Source organism: Sus scrofa, chromosome X (genome assembly GCF_054392235.1).
Source record: "Sus scrofa isolate SSC_HxYL_T2T_F1_AM1 chromosome X, Sscrofa_HxYL_maternal_Yorkshire_Landrace_v2.0, whole genome shotgun sequence".
Taxonomy (NCBI): Eukaryota; Metazoa; Chordata; class Mammalia; order Artiodactyla; family Suidae; genus Sus; species Sus scrofa.
Genome location: NC_139401.1, coordinates 98,763,827 through 98,782,717, shown reverse-complemented (window position 1 = coordinate 98,782,717; position 18,891 = coordinate 98,763,827). Strand labels below are relative to the sequence as shown.

Genomic DNA, 18,891 nt, shown 5'->3' with positions numbered 1-18,891 from the left:
TTAGGTCACAATTCAGCTTGGATCCAATCCATGGCCCAGGAACTCCATACACCATGGGGCGGCCAAAGAAAAAAGAAAGAAAGTGGTCAAACTCATAGATAATGAAGATAGAATGGTGGTTGCCAGGGACTAGGGGGAGGGGGAAATGGGGAACTGCTATTCAATGGGTAGAGAGTTTCAATTATGCAAGATGAAAACAACATTATGCCTATAGTTATCAATACTGTAACATACACTTAAAATTTTAAGAGGATAGATCTTATGTATTTTACAATATGTGATATGTAGCTAATTCACTGCTGAGTGGGAAATTTATGCTTATCTTACGACAAAGGAAAAGTCTCAAATTGAAAATTGAATAATTTTTTGGAGTTCCCGTCATGGCTCAGCAATTAACAAACCTGACTAGCATCCATTAGGACATGGGTTCAATGCCTGGCCTCGCTCAGTGGGTTAAGGATCTGGCATTGCTGTGAGCTGTGGTGTAGATGCAGCTCAGATCCAGTGTTGCTGTGGCTGTGGCATAGGCTGGCGGCTTCAGCTCCAATTTGACCCCTAGCCTGGGAACCTCCACATGCCGCAGATGCAGCCCTAAAAAACCAAAAAAGAAAAAAAATCAAATTTTTCACCTTAAAAAAAAAGTAGAAAAAGAAGAGTACAATAAACTCAAAGCAAGAAGAAGGAAGAAAATAATCAACTTAAGAGCAAAAATCAATGAGATTAAAAACCAAAAATTAACAGAGAAAAATCAATGACATGGAGCTGGTTCTTGAAAAGATCAATAAAATAGACAAACCTCTCGCAAGACTAACAAAAAAAGAGAGAGAACACAAATTATTAATATCAGAATGAGACAGGGAAACACCAAAAGGATAGAGGGAATACTACAAACAAATCTACATACAGATATTTTACAATTTTGATAAACTGGACCAATTCCTTAAAAAATGTAAACACCCAGAGTTCCTGTTGTGGCGCAATGGAAATGAATCCTACTAGTATCCATGAGGATGCAGGTTCGATCCCTGGCCTTGCTCAATGGGTTAAGGATCCAGCACTGCTGTGAGCTTTGGTGTAGGTCGCAGACACAGCTCGGATCCTGCATTGCCATGACTGTGGGGTAGGCCACCAGCTACAGCTCTGATTCGACCCCTAGCCTGGGAACCTCCATATGCTGCGGGTGCGACCCTAAAAAGACAAAAGACAAAAAAAAAAAAAAAAAAAAAAAGAGAGAGAGAGAGAGAGAGAGAAGTTTTAAATGGAGAAGATTTGTATAGGCTGGTGACATACAATACCAAGGACGTTTTTATCTATAGGATCAAAACGTGCTTAAGAAAATAGTAGAGCCACAGATTAAAATGTCTCATCTTTTTTTTTTTTTTTGTCTTTTTGTCTTTTGTTGTTGTTGTTGTTGTTGCTATTTCTTGGGCCGCTCCCGCGGCATATGGAGGTTCCCAGGCTAGGGGTTGAATCGGAGCTGTAGCCACCAGCCTACGCCAAAGCCACAGCAAAGCGGGATCCAAGCCGCGTCTGCAACCTACACCACAGCTCACGGCAACGCCGGATCGTTAACCCGCTGAGCAAGGGCAGGGACCGAACCCGCAACCTCATGGTTCCTAGTCGGATTCGTTAACCACTGCACCACGACGGGAACTCCAAAATGTCTCATCTTAAACCAGGCAACTGGCTACTGTGAATCGATTGCAACTAGCCGCATAAACAAACTGCATCTGGCAAAATGACAAACTCAGTTTTGAAGGGTCTTCAGGCCAGTTGTTCAAAATCTAGTTAAGTGGTGGGAAGAGGGAGACGTTTCATTCTGGATAAGCCAGAACCTATTCCTGTGACTGTCATACAGTTCATTGATTTGCACATACCCTATGTTGGGTGTCCTCAAGTTTGTTCTACTATAGAAGATATTCATTTCCAGCTGTGCTGTGGAAAGAATATTTGCAATAGGTAAAATACTTAGTGATAATTAGAAAGGGGCGAGTGGGCGAAACTGCCTCCCTCTGCATTGTCCAAAATGATTACCCCTAGCCCCATGAAGCTATTTAAATTAAAAATAATTTAAATTAAATTTAAAATCTAGTTCCTAGTCACATTTCAAGTGCCTAAGCCAGCGGCTAGAGGCTACCATACCAGCACAGCACATCGAACTCTTCCATCATCATAAAATGTTTTATTGGACAGCATTGCTGTAGAGCCTGAAAAACATGTCACTTCCCCCACAATCATAGGCAGAGTTACAGTCCAAAGAGCTCTGACAGGAATTAGTATTGCATTATCTGAGGTTTGCATTTACACATAATTTCATCTTGAGCAGTTTGTTGCAGTGGTTAAATGCTAGAGCTTTGGGGTAGAATAGCATTGGATTTCGGTCTTAGCTCCTACTATTGCCAAACTGTGCGACCTCAGGCATGCTGCTCTGCTTCTCCATGCCCGAGTTCTCATCTTTTCAAAGGTGAGGGCTGGGGAAGAATGGTACCTAACTCCTAGGGTTCTTCTGAAGGATTAAATGAGATAACCTCAATACCTACCACATGTGATCTATAAATGTTAGTTGTTCTTAAAGTCCAGAAGATGAACCGGGCATGTTCCAGGACCTAGACTCTAGATGACCAGTAGAAAAGGGAACATTCACTCGTAGGAGCAGCAAGGGAGTCAGTTCCTAACAGGGGCCCCCTTTGACTCTTGATAGATAAACAGTAACCACATTGTTCCTCCATACTTGGGGACAGTGACAAAAGAGGAGAAATCCTTAGAGATCTATTTGTCTTGCAGCTTTCCGTAAGACAAAGAATACCTTACCCTGGGCCTTAAGGAACTCAGAATTGAAAGGTAACCACCCTGTTACATCAAATAAAACAAAAGCACAACACACCGTCTATAAAACAAGATTACTCAAATAAGCCTCACACCAGGAGAGGCACTTGGAGTTGTTTTTCCAGCTGTTTCCAGCAATCAAATCCGATTTCCTGATGTACTATTAAAGGGAAAATATCACTATTCCCAGTTCTTTATGAATACCATACAACAGGCCTGCTGTACCTCTGTAGTCAACTGAATAAGTATTTATTGAACACCTACTACATGCGAGACACTTTCATTATACACTAGCCATCGGCAAACTACATCTAGGAGGCCAAATCAAGTCCGCTGTGAGTTTTTTATGTAGTAAGAAAGGTAAGAATAATTGCCATGCTGTACAGTAGAAAAAAAATTAAATTGGGGAAATAATTTTAAAATTTTTTTTTAATTTACATTTTTTTGGCCACACCCATGGCATGTGGAAGTTCCTGGGCCACGTATCGAACCCATGCCATAGCAGCAACCCGAGTTGCTGCAGTGACAACAATAGATCCTTAACTTGTTGAGCCACAAAAGCACACCAATTTTTACATTTTTAAACTAGTAGAAGAACTACCTTCAACCACAATTACCAAACAGTGACTGGGCCTGGAAAATCGCTTTTGCTCCAGATGTGATAATGTTTCTTAATTAACGCAACATAAAATTACAAGGCAAAACAGCACTTATATGTGAAACATACTGTAGGGAAGTCATTTCAACAACACTCTTTGAATCACAAGTAATGTCAACGTGCCTTATACATGTCCCATGCTGTCATAAGTCAAAACAACAAAATCTCAATGAGATACCACCTCGCACCCACTAGAATGGCTATAATAAAAAAGATAGACATTAATACATATTGATAAAGATGTGGAGAAATTCTAACCCTCATACGTTGCTGGTGGGAGGGGAGAATGGTGCAACTGCTTTGGTAGAGTCTGGCACTTCCTCACAAAGTTAAACATGGAGTTACCATATAGCCCAGCAATTCCACTCCTAGATATGAACCAAGAGAAATGAAAACACATGTCTTCACAGAAACATGTACATAAATGTTTACAGCAGCATTATTCATAATAATCAAAAGGTAGAACTTACCAACTGATGTATGGATACGTGAAATATAGTGTAGCCATAAAATAGAATATTATTCAGCCATTAAAATGAATGAAGTATTGGCATACACTAAAATTTGGATAAACTTCAAAAACCTTATGCTAAGTGAAAGAAGCCAGACACAAAAGATCACATATTATATCACCCTGTTTATATGAAAGCCCCAAAAATGAAAAGTCACAGAGACACAAAATAGATTAGTGGTTGCCTTAGGTCTGAGAGTAGAAAAGGGTAGTGAGCAAAAATGGGCAAGAAGTTTCTTTCTGGGATAATAGAAATGTTCCAAATAAGACTGTGGTGAAGGTAACACAACTCTAATATACTAATAAATGTTAAACTATACAGTTTTTTAAAGTGTACAACACCAAAAAACATGATCCACAGAAGAAAAAAATGTTAAGTTAGATCTCATCAAATTTTAGAACTTTTGGATTTCTGCTTGTGGCTCAGTGGTAACGAACCCAACTAGCATCCATGAGGATGCAGGTTCGATCCCTGGCCTTGCTCAGTGGGTTAAGGATCTGGCATTGCTGTGAGTTGTGATGTAGGTCACAGATGCAGCTCAGATCCCACGTTGCTGTGGCTGTGGTTTAGGCCAGCAACTACAGCTCCGATTCGATCCCTAGACTGAAAACTTACATATGCCACACCTGTAGCCCTAAAAAGACAAAAAAAAATTTTTTTAACTTTTGCACTTCAAAAGACACCATTAAGAAAATGAAAAGTTTGGAGTTCCCATTGTGGCTCAGCAGAAAGAACCTGACTAGTATCCATGAGGATGTGGGTTTGATCCCTGGCTTCACTCAGTGGGTTAAGGATCCTGTGTTGCCGTGAACTGTGGTGTAGGTCGCAGATGTGGCTCAGATCTGGCATTACTGTGGCTGTGTCATAGGCTGGCAGTTGCAGCTCCAATTCAACCCCTAGCCTAGGACCTTCCATGTGCCACAGGTGTGGCCCTAAAAAAGACAAAAAAAAAAGAAAAGAAAAGAAAGAAGGAAAATGAAAAGTCAAACAACAGACTGTGAGAAAATATCCACATATCCAGAATATGTAAATAATTCTTACAACTAAACAAAAAGACAATAACTCAATTTTAAAATGGAAAAGATAGGAATTCCCATTGTGGCTCAGTGGGTTAAGAACCCCACTGGTATCCACGAGGATGTGGGTTCCATCCCTGGCCTTGCTCAGTGGGTTAAGGATCCAGCGTTGCTGTGTGCTACGGTGTAGGTCGCAGACGCAGCTCAGGTCCAGAGTTGCTGTGGCTGTGGCGTAGCCAACAGCTGCAGCTCCAATTCAACTCCTAGACTGGGAACTTCCATATGCACAGGTATGGCCCTAAAAAGACAATATATATATATATATATATATATATATAATATACATAATATATTATATATAATATACACAATATATTATATATAATATACATAATATATATAATATATTATATATAATATATTGTATATACATAATATATTATATATATAATATACATAATATAAAATGGAAAAGCTGCATGAGTGGCTAATAAGTGAATGAAAAGATGCTCATCATCATTAGTCATTAAGGACATGCAAATTATAACCACAATGAGATACCATTTCACATCCATTCAGAATGACTACAACAAAAAGTCAGACAATAACAAATGTTGGTGAGGAAATAGAGAAACAGAAACCCTCATACATTGCTGGATGGAAATGCAAAATAGTGCTGCTGCTTTGGAAAACAATTTTGCAGTTTCTTATAAAGCTAAAGATAAATTTGCCATATGATCCAATAATTCCATTCTTAGGTACCAACCAAAGAGAAATGAAAACATATGTCTGGGGAGTTCCCCTTGTGGTTCAGGGGTAATGAACCTGACTGGTATCCATAAGGACTCAGGTTCAATCCCTGGTCTTGCTCAGTGGGTTAAGGATATCTGACATTGCCATGAGCTGCGGTGTAGGTCGCAGACATGGCTTGGATACCGAGTTGCTGTGGCTGTGATGTAGGCCGGCAGCTGTAGCTCTGATATGACCCCTAGCCTGGGAACTTCCATATGTTGCAGGTGCAGCCCTAAAAAGACAAAAACAAAAAACAAGAACATATATCCACACAAAGACTCACACGCTAATGTCCTTAGCAGCATTATTCATAATATCCCCAAACTAGAAACAACCCACATGTCTACCAACTAGTGAGTAGACAAACAAAATCTGTTATATTCATATAATGGAATACTATTTGGCAAAAAAAATTAATGAAGTACTGATACATGCTACAATATGGATGAATCTCAAAAATATTTTGCTAAGGGAAATAAGCCAGGCACAAAAGACCACTTTTTTTTGTCTTTTGTTGTTGTTGTTGCTATTTCTTGGGCCGCTCCCGCGGCATATGGAGGTTCCCAGGCCAGGGGTTGAATCGGAGCTGTAGCCACCGGCCTACGCCAGAGCCACAGCAACGCGGGATCCGAGCCGCGTCTGCAACCTACACCAGAGCTCACGGCAACGCCGGATCGTTAACCCACTGAGCAAGGGCAGGGACCGAACCCGCAACCTCATGGTTCCTAGTCGGATTCGTTAACCACTGCGCCACGACGGGAACTCCCACTTTTTTTTTTTAATGGCTGCACCCACAGCATATGGAAGTTCCTGGGCCAGCGACTGAATCTGAGCTGCAGCTGTGGCATCACAGCTGTGGCAACACCAGATCCTTTAACCCACTGCACTGGGCCAGGGATAGAATCCATGCCTCTGCAGTGACTCGAGCCACTGCCGTCAGGTTCTTAACCCACTGCACCACAGTGGGAACTCTAGATCACTTGTTGTTTGATTTAATTTAGATGAAATGCCCAAAACAAGCAAATTTATAGAGACAAATTAGATCAGTGGTCACCTGGGGCTAGGAGTGGGAACAAGGATTCACTATAAATAAAAGTGAATGAGGGATCCTTTGGGGGAAGTGAAGATGTTATAAAATTGATTATGATGATGGGTGCACCACTCAGTAAAGTTACTAAAAATATTTAACTATACACTTGAAATGAGAGAATTTTATAACCCAGAGGTCCTTGGTGGCCTAGTGGTTAAGGATTTGGCATTTTCACTGCTGTGGCTCGGGTTTGATCCCTGGCCTAAGAACTTCTGCCCATTGCCAGTGTGGAAAAAAAAATACACATACACACACACACACACACACACACACACACACACACACACCACTCAAAAAACTGTTAAAATAGGAAGGGAACAGTAGGGGAAACTGGATGAGAAGTACACAAACTCTGTACTGCCTTTGCAACTTTTCCATAAATCTAAAGTTATTCTGAAATTTAAAATGTACTTAAATTGGTACAACCATTATGGAAAACAGTATGGAGGTTCCTCTAAAACAAAATATAGAACTATCTTATCCAGCAATTCCACCCCTGGGCATATATCTAGACAAAACTATAGTTCAAAAAGATACATGCAGGAGTTCCCATCATGGCTCAGTGGAAATAATTCTGCCTAGCATCCATGAGGATGCAGGTTCAATCCCTGGCCTTGCTCAGTGGGTTAAGGATCCAGCATTGCCATGAGCTCTGGTGTAGGTCACAGATGCAGCTCGGATCCTGCATTGCTGTGGCTGTGGTGTAGGCCAGCAGCAACAGCTCCGATTAGACCCCTAGCCTGGGAGCCACCATGTGCCATGTGTGTGGCCCTAAGAGACAAAAAAAAAAAAAAAATACATGCAGAGAAAAAAAAATGTGTGTATGTACACACACACACACACACACACACACACACGTATGACTGGGTCACTTTGCTGTACAGCAGAAATTAACATTGTAAATCCACAAGTACCCATGAGGATGCAGGTTCAATCACTGGCCTCGCTCAGTGAAATAAAGATCTGGTGATGCCATGAGCTGTCGTGTAGGTCACAGATGTGGCTTGGATCCCACACTGCTGTGGTTGTGGTGTAGGCCAGCAGCTACAGCTCCGATTAGACTCCTAGCCTGGGAACTTCCATGTGCCGTGGTTTTGGCCCTAAAAAGACAAAAAAAAAAAAAAAAGATACACGCACCCCTATGTTCACTGCAGCACTATGAACAATAGCCAAGAACTACACACAATAGCTAAGACATGGAACAACCTAAATGTCCATCGACAGATGAATATATTAAGAAGAAATGGTACATATACACAATGGAATACTACTCAGCCATAAAAAAGAATGAAATAATGCCATTTGCACAATAACATGGATGCAACTAGCGATTATCATACTAAGTGAAGTAAGTCAGAAAGAGAAGGACAAATACTATATGACATCACTTATATGTGGAATCTAAAATATGGCACAAATGAACCTGTCTATAAAACAGAAACAGACACAGACATTAAGAACAGACTTATGGTTGCCAAGGGGGAGGGGAAGGGGGTGGGATGGACTGGGAGTTTGGGGTTGGTAGATGCAAACTATTGCATTCAGAATAGACAAGCAATGAGGTCCTACTGTACAGCACAGGGACGTATATCTAATCTCCTGGGATAGACCGTGATGGAAGATAATATATTTAAAAAAAAAGAATGTAGGCATTCCTGCTGTGGCACAGTGGGTTAAGAATCCAAGTGCAGTGGCTTGGGTCATTGCAGAGCTGCAGGTTCAATACCCAGCCCGACACAATAGGTTAAAGACCCAGAGTTGCCACAGCTGCCCAGCAGCTCAGAATCAACCCCTGGCCCAGGAACCTGCATATGCCACAGGCGCAGCCATTAAAAAAAAAAGAATGTAAAATGTATTTAAATAAAAAATAAGACTATAAGACTATGTTTGTGGAGTCACATTGATATTTGGCAGTACCTATCTATGTGAAAAGACACAAAGATAAAATGGCATAATAGATAAAATCTCATCACAGATCAGCATTAACAGATGCACATTTGAAACAATTTTGATGATAGGCAACACTGACTACTAGCCTCAAATAAACAAAATGTCATCCCTCCAAAAAAGAATTCCATTATTCTCATCAGTAGTCTCATATTACCAAAAAGTACTCAATTATTATTATATTTTGAATTTCATCAATAAACATTTGTTGAAATTTGTTTTCTCTCTTGTCATATAGGTACCTACAAATTATCCACAATTTTGCCTTTTGGTCCACAAAGTCTAAAATATTTATTATCTGGCTCTTTATAGAACCACATTCTACACCACAGCAGGGTAAATATAAACGTAAGCAGTCTCTTTCTTGAGTGCATTCTTTTTTTTTTTTTTTTTTGTCTTTTTGTCTTTTCAGGGCCGCACCCACAGCATATGGAGGTCCCAGGAGGTCCCAGGCTAGGGGTCGAAACAGAGCTACAGCTGCCGGCCTACCCCACAGCCACAGCAACAGCAATGCCAGATTCGAGCCGCGTCTGCAGCCTCTACCACAGCTCAGGGCAACGTCGGATCCTTAACCCACTGAGCGATGCCAAGGATCGAACCTGCAACCTCATGGTTCCTAGTCGGATTCGTTTCCGCTGCGCCACGACAGGAACTCCGAGTGTATTCTTATTATTACCTGGTTTTGGCATGATGTCCTTCTGGATATGTCCTATAAAGGATAAGCCTTGCATCTCTTCTGCTATGGCACTATTTAGGATTTCTATAAATAGAAACACTATTAGTTTAATAGTTCTAGTAAAGCCTCAGTGTCATCTTCACTATCATGATATTAAAGAGCCAACACCATACCACAGTGTCAAGATGACCCTCATCAAGTTGTGATGTCACCAGGCCATGAACTCACCGAGATCTCTCAGATATCAAGTGGCTCCTATGGCATCACACCCTGCCTTTGGCATCACCCTGGCACATCACCTTACTACGGTGTCATATGCTCTCACTACTGTTACTGAATTTTGCCCTAATGCCACTCCGCCGAGATGTCAGAATAACTGACCCCTAATTAATTCCATTCCTTTGGCGGTGGCAGCAGCGAGGGGTAAGGTGGCCACAGGCACCGGTTCGAGTTCTGAAGGTAGTGTTCAGTTACTACCGTTTTCCCTTCCGCTTACCACTGCAAGTCAGGGCCCCCGAGGGACAGGACTTTTAGGCTCCCATAACCCTCTCACCGTGATTCCGCACCCATTTGGCGTCACCGACTCAATGCCTCAACTGCGACCACCCACCCCAGTTCCACAAGAAGCCGCTCCCCGTACCTGACTCCATTCTCCAGCTGTCATCCTGGGCCAATTCCACCGGCCACTTGACTACGGCGGCCGCAAGGGACCCTGGGACTCGTAGTTCCGCGGTGCTAGGGGCCGAGTTGGAGAGAGCGGGAAAGGCGCCTCCCCTCCCGGAACTGCGCTCGAACTTCAACTCCCAGAGGCGCCCTGCTATGGGAAAAGAAGCAAAGGAACGAGGGAGATCGGTGATTGGTGGATTCTACTGGCTTTTTTGATTGGCAGTGGGAGCCGGCGACGTGAGGCGGTCTTTGGTCTGGCTTCACCGAGATCCTGGGAAAGCGAAATGGAGGGGTGTGTGTCTAACCTAATGGTCTGCAACCTGGCCTACAGCGGAAAGCTGGAAGAGTTGAAGGAGAGGATCCTGGCCGATAAATCCCTTGCCACTAGGACTGACCAGGTAAAACAGCGCTGGGGCCTCTCCGCAGGCGGCGGCGGTGGCTGCGGAGCCCAACGTGGCCGCGGAGCCCAACGTGGCTGCCCGGCCCAGCCCAGCCCAGCCCATCCCATCCCAGGGGGAGGCCGGTTCCGAGAAGGCTAGATCCCCTCCCCCGCCGCCCCATCCTTACCCCAGGGTCATCTCAGGCCTTGAGATCAGGCGGCCGGAGCTAGCCCTGCAGACCGTCACTGTTTTTCTGTTTGTTTGCGGGTTTTTTTTTCCCCCCAGTACTTAGCTTGCTGCATATTGGATATTTCTAGAACGTTTAGCGCGTTTCTCAAAAATGCCCCATCTTTGAGTTATCCGTGAGAAGGAAAGTTTTTGGTGTTTTGAAACGTGTTTCCTTGCATTCATTGGTGATTTTACTCAATGGAACACTTGTAACTGAACTCCTCTTCTGTGCCTGGCAGTTTGCTGGGAGCTGGGGATACAGTCGAATGGAAGGGGCAGACGTTAATAAAATAATCCCCAATCATATCCAATCATAGATAGTGGTAAATACCCGGGAGGGAAGTTGACGTGGTGCTTTCAGAAGCACCTGTCATAGAAGGACCTGATTTAATCTCGATTAGAAAAGCCAAATGTTGTCGTAACTGAAAAGGCTTTGCAAAGGAGGGAAGGTTGGTTTTATTTTGGAAGGATGAGTGAGATTTCCCCGCGGATGAACGGACATTCTAGGCAGAGGTGGAACGGGAGTGGACCTTGGGAAGTGTTTGTTTCTGCCCTCCTGCTTAAAGGACCCACATACTTCAAGATTCACGGTGCCCTCAGCAAACCAACAAATATTTATAGATTGCCTCCTATAGGACAGGTATCGTGCTAAGCACGTACTTACAAATCTCCATTTTGTGTCTTTGGAAAGAGAGTTAGAAATCAGAAGACTTTTTTCTGGAACTTTCCTTTATTGCTCAACCTGAAAATGCCTTTGCCTAGTTTACCATCGTTTTGGTCTGGTAATATTTAATACTTTCGATTTAATTTAACAATATTAAGTTAAGATTTAATAATATTTCTAACCATTCTTCATCAAATGAATGGCATAAAAATGGGAGAAACTATTCAAGATCAAAAGACAAGAAACACAACAAACAGTTGCAACTTAAGGACCATGTATGGATCATGACTGAAACAAAGCCAGCTGCAGGAGAGTTGGGGAAATCTGAATAAAGACTGGGTATTTGGTGTTATAAAGGAGTTACTGTTCATTTTAATAGGTATAATAGCTATGTAGTAAAGTGTCTTTTTTTTAGATACATCTTTAGAGATGAAAAGTCATATTTAAGATTTGTTTTTAAAAATCGCACCAGGGAAAAAAGCAGATGATGCAAATATGGCAAAATATAAAATATAGGTGATAGGCACATGAGTTTTGTATTATATTCCCTCTATTTTTATATCAGTTTGAAATTTTTTTTCATCTTTTTAGGGCTGCACCCGCGGCATATGGAAGTTCCCGGGCTAGGGGTGGAATCAGAGATACAGCTGCCGGCCTACACCACAGCCACAGCAACACAGGATCCGAGCCACGTCTGTGACCTACACCACAGCTCACGGCAACGCTGGATCCTTAACCCACTGAGCGAGGCCAGGGATCGAACCCGTGTCCTCAAGGATGCTAGTTGGGTTTGTTATCGCTGTGCCACCGTGGGAACTCCCAGTTTGAAATTTTCGTGATAAAGTTTAAAATACCTTTTTCTATTACATAGGGCTAAGAAATACAGCAGTCAACTGAAAAAAAAAAAAGTTCCCTTTGAGAAAGAAAACTAACTCCTAACTTTTTATGTTTTTTAAGTAGTGTTGCTCTCTAGTTCTGTGTGTGGTATATTTTTTAAATGGTTATATAGAGAATCTCAACTAGGTTTATGAGCATGTATTTCCCGTAAGATTCATCTGTTCTTTCTAGAAATTCAGGAAATTCAAGGAAATTCAGAGCGGACAGATGGGTTTGTGTCCCAGCTTCACCGTTTGCTAGCTGGGTGACCTTGAACAGGTTGCTTCCCCTGAGAAATCTTAGCTTCTTCATCTCTAAAATGGGGATAATATCCATCGAATGGGATCATGGGGATTATAGGACATGATGCATGTAAAACTCTTAGCACAGTACTGGACACTAAAGTACATAGATAATATAAATGGCCAAAGCTCTATTTCTGCCAAAGCGCTGAAATCAGTCTTTTACTCTGTTGCTCTCATGACTCTGTTCCTCCCAGAATTACTTACATTCATCAGTGCATTCTCCCCATATCACTAAACCTTGGTCTTTCTTATGTAAGTAGTACGGATTCAGGTTACCTACCTGAGGAGCCAGTGCTCTCCATTTCTTGTTTCCAAACTGTAGGTTTACCGGCTCTAATATTAATTCTTTCTGCTTTCTTGCTTTAGTTCTTCTGTTTCTCTTCAAGAAATGTTGATCTTATTGCTTCTCTGTTTCCCGTGTAGGACAGCAGAACTGCATTGCATTGGGCATGCTCAGCAGGACATACAGAAATTGTTGAATTCTTGCTGCAACTTGGTGTGCCAGTGAATGATAAAGATGATGTGAGTACTAGGCAGAGTTGATAAATTTCCCAGTTATCTTTAAACTCCAGACTGGTGTTTATCGAAGCCCGAGTATGACGCTAACAAACAAATTTTAACCTTTATGACTTAGAAGTTACAGCATGGCCCCAGAGTCCAAATACAGGACTAGTGGTTGCGATATTTCAGAATGTTCATTTTGCCACTCATACCCTGTAATTTAAGGTAAATACGCAGATCAAGGCTCATCACAGTGACCCCTAAGAGACTATAAACCCTATTTTTTTTTTTTTTTGCTTTTTTTAAGGGCTGCAGCCGGGGTGTATGGAAGTTTCCAGGCTAGGGGTCGAATCAGAGCTACAGCTGCTGGCCTATGCCACAGCCACAGCCACGCTGGATCTGAGCCGCGTCTGCGACCTACACCACAGCTCACCATAACACCAGATCCCTGACTCACTGAGGGAGACCAGGGATCAAACCCACATCCTCATAGATACTAGTCAGATTCGTTTCCACTGTGCCACAACGGGACCTCTGGAACCCTATTTATTATGTTGGAAATTTTTTTGGTGAATATTGCCTGGATAAGGGCCTAGATGTTTTGTTTTTGTCATATGGACACTTACTGTAATGGTGTTGGTTACATGAGAGTAAGACTTGTGAAGAATGAGGAAAGAAACTTTTGTAGGCAGATTCCTTTTCAAGGATGCTCATGAATTAATATTTATAATGGCAAAGAAATAAAAACAACATAATGGGAGTTCCCGTCGTGGCACAGTGGTTAACGAATCCGACTAGGAACCTTGAGGTTGCGGGTTCGATCCCTGCCCTTGCTCAGTGGGTTAACGATCCGGCATTGCCGTGAGCTGTGGTGTAGGTTGCAGACACGGCTTGGATCCCACATTGCTGTGGCTCTGGCGTAGGCTGGCAGCTACAGCGCCGATTAGACCCCTAGCCTGGGAAGCTCCATATGCCGCGGGAGCGGCCCAAGAAATGGCAAAAAGATGAAAAAAAAAAACAAAAAAAAAACATAATGAAGGGATGGTTGAATAGAGGAGGTATATCCAAATAATAAGATAATATACAACCAATAAAGTTATGGTTCCAAAGAATGACATAGAAAGTTCTTAAAACGTAATCCTAAATGGAAATTGTGGCAAGTGCAGCTCACAGGACTTGACATCCGGTTATCCCAATTTAAAAACACATTCGAATTAGACTTAGGCATTATGTCCATGTTAGAGATTATGGGTGCTTTTCTTTTGTATACATCTGGTTTGCAAAGGTCCTGCAGTGCTTAATGGCGCGGGGGCTGAGGGGGGGTGGGAGATATTCCTTTTTAAACTGTTCACACACAGCTCTTTGTAAACCCTGCCTAAATCTTAGCCTTAATCCCTGTGCCTTTTCTCCCTGGTTTTTGTTCTGCCCCACCTCTTTCACAGGCAGGTTGGTCTCCTCTCCATATTGCTGCTTCTGCCGGCAGGGATGAGATTGTGAAAGCCCTTCTGGGAAAAGGAGCTCAAGTCAATGCTGTCAATCAAAATGGCTGTACTCCCCTACATTATGCAGCTTCCAAAAACAGGCATGAGGTAGGGTTCCCTTCCCAGGCTACTTCTCTTTGAGTTCCCAACCAGTACGCACAGACAACTAGATCTGTGCCTTGTTTTCTTCCCTATCTTTCCAGATTGCGGTCATGTTACTGGAAGGCGGGGCTAATCCAGATGCCAAGGACCATTATGAGGCTACAGCAATGCACCGGGCAGCAGCCAAGGGTAACTTGAAGATGATTCATATCCTTCTGTACTACAAAGCATCCACAAACATCCAAGACACTGAGGGTAACACTCCTCTGTAAGTGACAAGTAGCAGTCATTTGTATTCTGCCTGACATCAGCCCTCTTGCACTAATTCTTACACATCATTTCTTTTTTATTCTGCTTATAAATGTAATACATGTATATGGCAAAAAAAATTGAAAGTACACAGAAGTAGAAAGGGAAAAATTCAAAATGCCTATCGTCTCGCCACCCAGAAGTAGCCACCTGATAACATTTTAACATATTTCCTCCCTCTGTCTTTTATATGCAAATATGCAGATTTTACATATGCTTTTTTTTCTTGGTAAAATTGGGACCATACTGTCTATGTAGTTTTATATTGTTCTTTTCACCTCTTAGCACATTGTGAGCATTTTCCAAAATAATGAATATCTCTACAAGGTTTTTGAATGGCTATACCCAACTCCATTTTATGGATTTTATAATTTAATAATTCCCCTCTTATGTACATTTAAGGTTTTATCATCTTGTTTTGTTTTGTTGGCTTTTTAGGGCCACAGGTGCAGCCTATGGAGGTTCCCAGGCTAGGGGTAGAATGAGAGGTACAGCTGCCGGCCTACACCACAGCAATGCCAGATCCAAGCTATGTCTGTGACCTACACCACAGCTCACAGAAGTGCCAGATCCTTAACCCACTGATTTGAGGCCAGGGATCGAACCCAGCCTCATATAGATCCTAGTCGGGTTTGTTACTGCTGAGCCACAGTGGGAACTCCTACGTTTACATTTTTTGAGTTTTCCATTATTTATAAAAAAATGCATATTTGACTAACTTTATACAAAAATTGCTGATTATTATCTCGTATAGACTCCTAGAAGTCGAGTCAGATACACGCTTGTTAAGACTGATGGTGTGTTTTGCCAGATTGCTTCCAGAGGAGTTTTGACATTGTATCCTCCCAGCAGTAGCTTGAGGGTGGGTGTTAACCCCTCATCAACACCGAAAAACATCCTTTTCTTATGAAAAAAATGGTATTTCAGACTTGTAATTTACATTTTTTGTATCATCCGTGAAGCTAAACATTTTTTTAATGTCTATGACTAATTGCATCTCTTCTCTAAATTGTAACTTCTCGTGTCCCTTTCTCTGTTTCCTTTTGGGAAACTAATTCATTTGTACTGATTTTTTTTATGTATCCTTGACTGGACATATTACAAATATTAACCTTCTGCCGTGTCAGTTGAAAATATTTTTCCCAGTTTGGTCTTTTCATATCGTTCATGAATTTTTTTTAATGTTTTTTGAAATAGCAGAAGTTTTCGACTTCAACATAGTCAAGCCTGTTAATCTTCCCTCATGATTAGAAAGTGCCCCCTCACCCTGAAATTAGTTAACTATTCACCTTATTTTATTGTCAGGTTTTTTTTAAACACTGCATTGGTTTGGTTATTGTTTTTCCTTTAACTCTCATCCGCCTGGAATTGATTTATGTATGACCTCAAGCTGTCCTCAACCTTGATATTTTTTCTACAGCACTTGGCCACTTTTAATTCCTTACCGAATGGTGACTTTTTTTTTTTTTTTTTTGCTTTTTTTAGGGCCATATCCATGGCATATGGAGGTTCCCAGGGTAGGGGTCAAATCAGAGCTACAGCTGCCGGCCTACACCACAGCTCACGGCCATGCCAGATCCTTAACCCACTGAGCGAGGCCAGGGGTCGAACCCGCAACCTCATGGTTCCTAGTCAGATTCGTTTCCGCTGGGCCATGACGGCAACTCCGAATGGTGACTTTTTTGAACCAGAAATTACATGAGGCTTCTTTTTAATCCAAAGTCGGATTCAGTTTTTTTAAAAGTAATGTTTTCTGAACTCTAAGTTTGAAAAATCTTTTCTGTAGTTCTGAGTGACTTTGTTTAGAAAAACATGCATATTCTAGCCCTTTTCTTCAAATAAAAAAGGCAGGGTGGCCTGGAGGAAGTTTAAGAGTCAGGCAGTAGAGGCTCCTGGGAAGAGCTCGATGCTGTTTACCCATCCAAACTCAACCACTTAACAACTATATTAAATACTTAATATTAAGTAACTTGGAGAAGTTACTTAACTTTCCTGAGTCTCATTTCCTCATCTGTAATATGAGCATCATAAGTCCTCCCTCACTAGATGGTGACGAGGCTCAAGTCAAATATTGTGTCTCATATGCCACCTGTAAGTGCCTGACAAGGTTTCCCCTTCACTAACAGCTTAGCCATGTTATCATAGGCAAAGATATTAACCTCTGTGGCAGTTTCAGGTGTAAAATGGTGCTAACAGTAGCGCACTAACTTACAAGCTCTAAGAATGAGATGATCTAAAAATGTTTAAACTGCTTTTCCAAACTTGAAACCTCACATTTTCCTATTAGCAGATTATGAACTGAGGGTTTTCTAGATTCTAGGCCAGAAATATTGCATGTGTTTGGTATAAACTACTCATCTCCATAAAATAAGGAAGTTGTTCCTTAGTCTGGTATTTAGATCCCTTCTCTTGTAGTCGGACCAGAATTGTGATTTATGATCTGGTATCATAAGGCTTTTCCACTGGTTGGTAACCTATTAACAGTCTTCCCCATGTAAAACTGCTTTTCCTTTCCAGATTAAAGAACTTTCCAATATTACGCTACTTAATAATGCAGTTTAGACTACCTGTCCGAAAATCCTAACCATTAGGTAGAATTAAAAATGATTAATCGGCCTTTGTGGTCCTTGGTTTCAGACACTTAGCCTGTGATGAAGAGAGAGTGGAAGAAGCAAAACTGCTGGTGTCTCAAGGAGCAAGTATTTACATTGAGAATAAAGAAGAAAAGACACCCCTGCAAGTGGCCAAGGGTGGTCTGGGCTTAATACTCAAGAGAATGGTGGAAAGTTAAACAGCTTGGATTTATTCTTCCTTTGTTATGTTTTGTGCTTGTCCCCTAAGGTCCTGGAAACTGATGTACATGTGCACAAGACATCATCTGTGAATGATGAATTTTGTTCATCTTCAAAGTCTTATAAACCTCTTGACCGTTGTTGCTGCTGAGGTATTTGTTCTAAGCTCACGACTCGCTTTCCAGGCATTGAATAACTGCTGCGATGATTCTGCTGTTGTTGTATATTATTCTGTACTGAATTTTGGTTAACTTTGAGTAAGTGGTTCTGTGGCTGTTGTTGAGTCTTCAGCACTCTGCCAAGCACCCTCTGTCCTCCCTCTGAGGCAGAACCACCCCAATAGCACCAGGCCAGTTCCTCTGCCAAATGTTTCTAGGTAGATTCTGCCATGTTCCTCCATACAGTTGAAACACAGACTTGTTTTTCAAGCTCTCTCAGAGGCCTATGCCAAGTATCTGGTTTTTTTTTTTTTTTCAACAGTATAGTTTAATGTGTTTTTGTTATAGGGGAATACTTATATATTTTGAGGACCAAATTTTCAGTTAGAGGGCGTGCTCTCCAAGTTTGTTGTTCATAAACACTAAAATAATGAAAAATAATAGCTCTGTACCCATGTATGTTTTAATGAACTGTTTCCCTCCAAAGTAAAATGTATTGTTTTTAAAACGGAGGTTTTAAAGTACCTGTATTAAGTCACCCCAGACTGAAAAGAATGTCAAGCTTGTGACCACGATATGTAACAAAAATGTCTTTTGATTTGTATTTCAGAAACAAAAAATAAAGTGTTGAGAGGCTCTCCCAATTCTTCTTTCAAATCAGTTAGATACCCACTTAAGCCTTTAAATCCTTTATAAAGACACTTCTTAGGTTTTGGTAGCTCTAAAGTCAATAAAGTTAATGAAGCTTGAACTGCCGGCTAAAATCTTTAAAAATAGTAATCTTCTGAATTGCTAATTAAATGTGAAGCCAAAGAATATTAATAAGTGTGAACTTGATCTCAATTTAGGGAAACATTTTAAACAATTACTAGTCATAAAATCTAATGAACTCCAAGTGACTCTTCAAATTAT

The 18,891-nt window shown here is 41.5% G+C and overlaps 2 protein-coding genes across 6 annotated transcripts in view; one reads left to right on the top strand and one right to left on the bottom strand.

The window, feature by feature from the left end:
- Positions 1 to 13,149, bottom strand: part of ATG4A (autophagy related 4A cysteine peptidase) — an 87,493-nt gene extending 74,344 nt beyond the window's left edge. Inside the window, exons 1-3 of one of the 4 annotated variants that reach the window (XM_085008146.1) lie at positions 12,917 to 13,149; positions 10,158 to 10,334; positions 9,518 to 9,601 (exon numbers count right to left, since the gene is read on the bottom strand). In XM_085008146.1, coding sequence (XP_084864272.1) covers positions 9,518 to 9,601; positions 10,158 to 10,334; positions 12,917 to 12,938 — 283 coding nt within the window. In that variant the 5' untranslated portion in view covers positions 12,939 to 13,149. The remainder of the gene's footprint in view (positions 1 to 9,517; positions 9,602 to 10,157; positions 10,335 to 12,916) is intronic. The other 3 variants (XM_021079699.2, XM_021079700.2, XM_085008147.1) reach the window with 3 other exon arrangements.
- PSMD10 (proteasome 26S subunit, non-ATPase 10) lies at positions 10,446 to 18,623 on the top strand. 2 transcript variants are annotated; one of them, XM_003360411.5, is made up of 5 exons: positions 10,446 to 10,581; positions 13,060 to 13,158; positions 14,580 to 14,726; positions 14,822 to 14,909; positions 17,667 to 18,623. In XM_003360411.5, the coding sequence occupies exons 1-5, from the start codon at positions 10,468 to 10,470 to the stop codon at positions 17,672 to 17,674; spliced, it is 456 nt and encodes a 151-aa protein (XP_003360459.1). In that variant the 5' UTR covers positions 10,446 to 10,467; the 3' UTR covers positions 17,675 to 18,623. The 2 variants fall into 2 exon arrangements, with proteins under 2 accessions (XP_003360459.1, XP_001926942.1); XM_001926907.6 differs by having other exon boundaries at positions 14,822 to 14,988.
- The last annotated feature ends 268 nt before the right edge of the window (positions 18,624 to 18,891 follow it).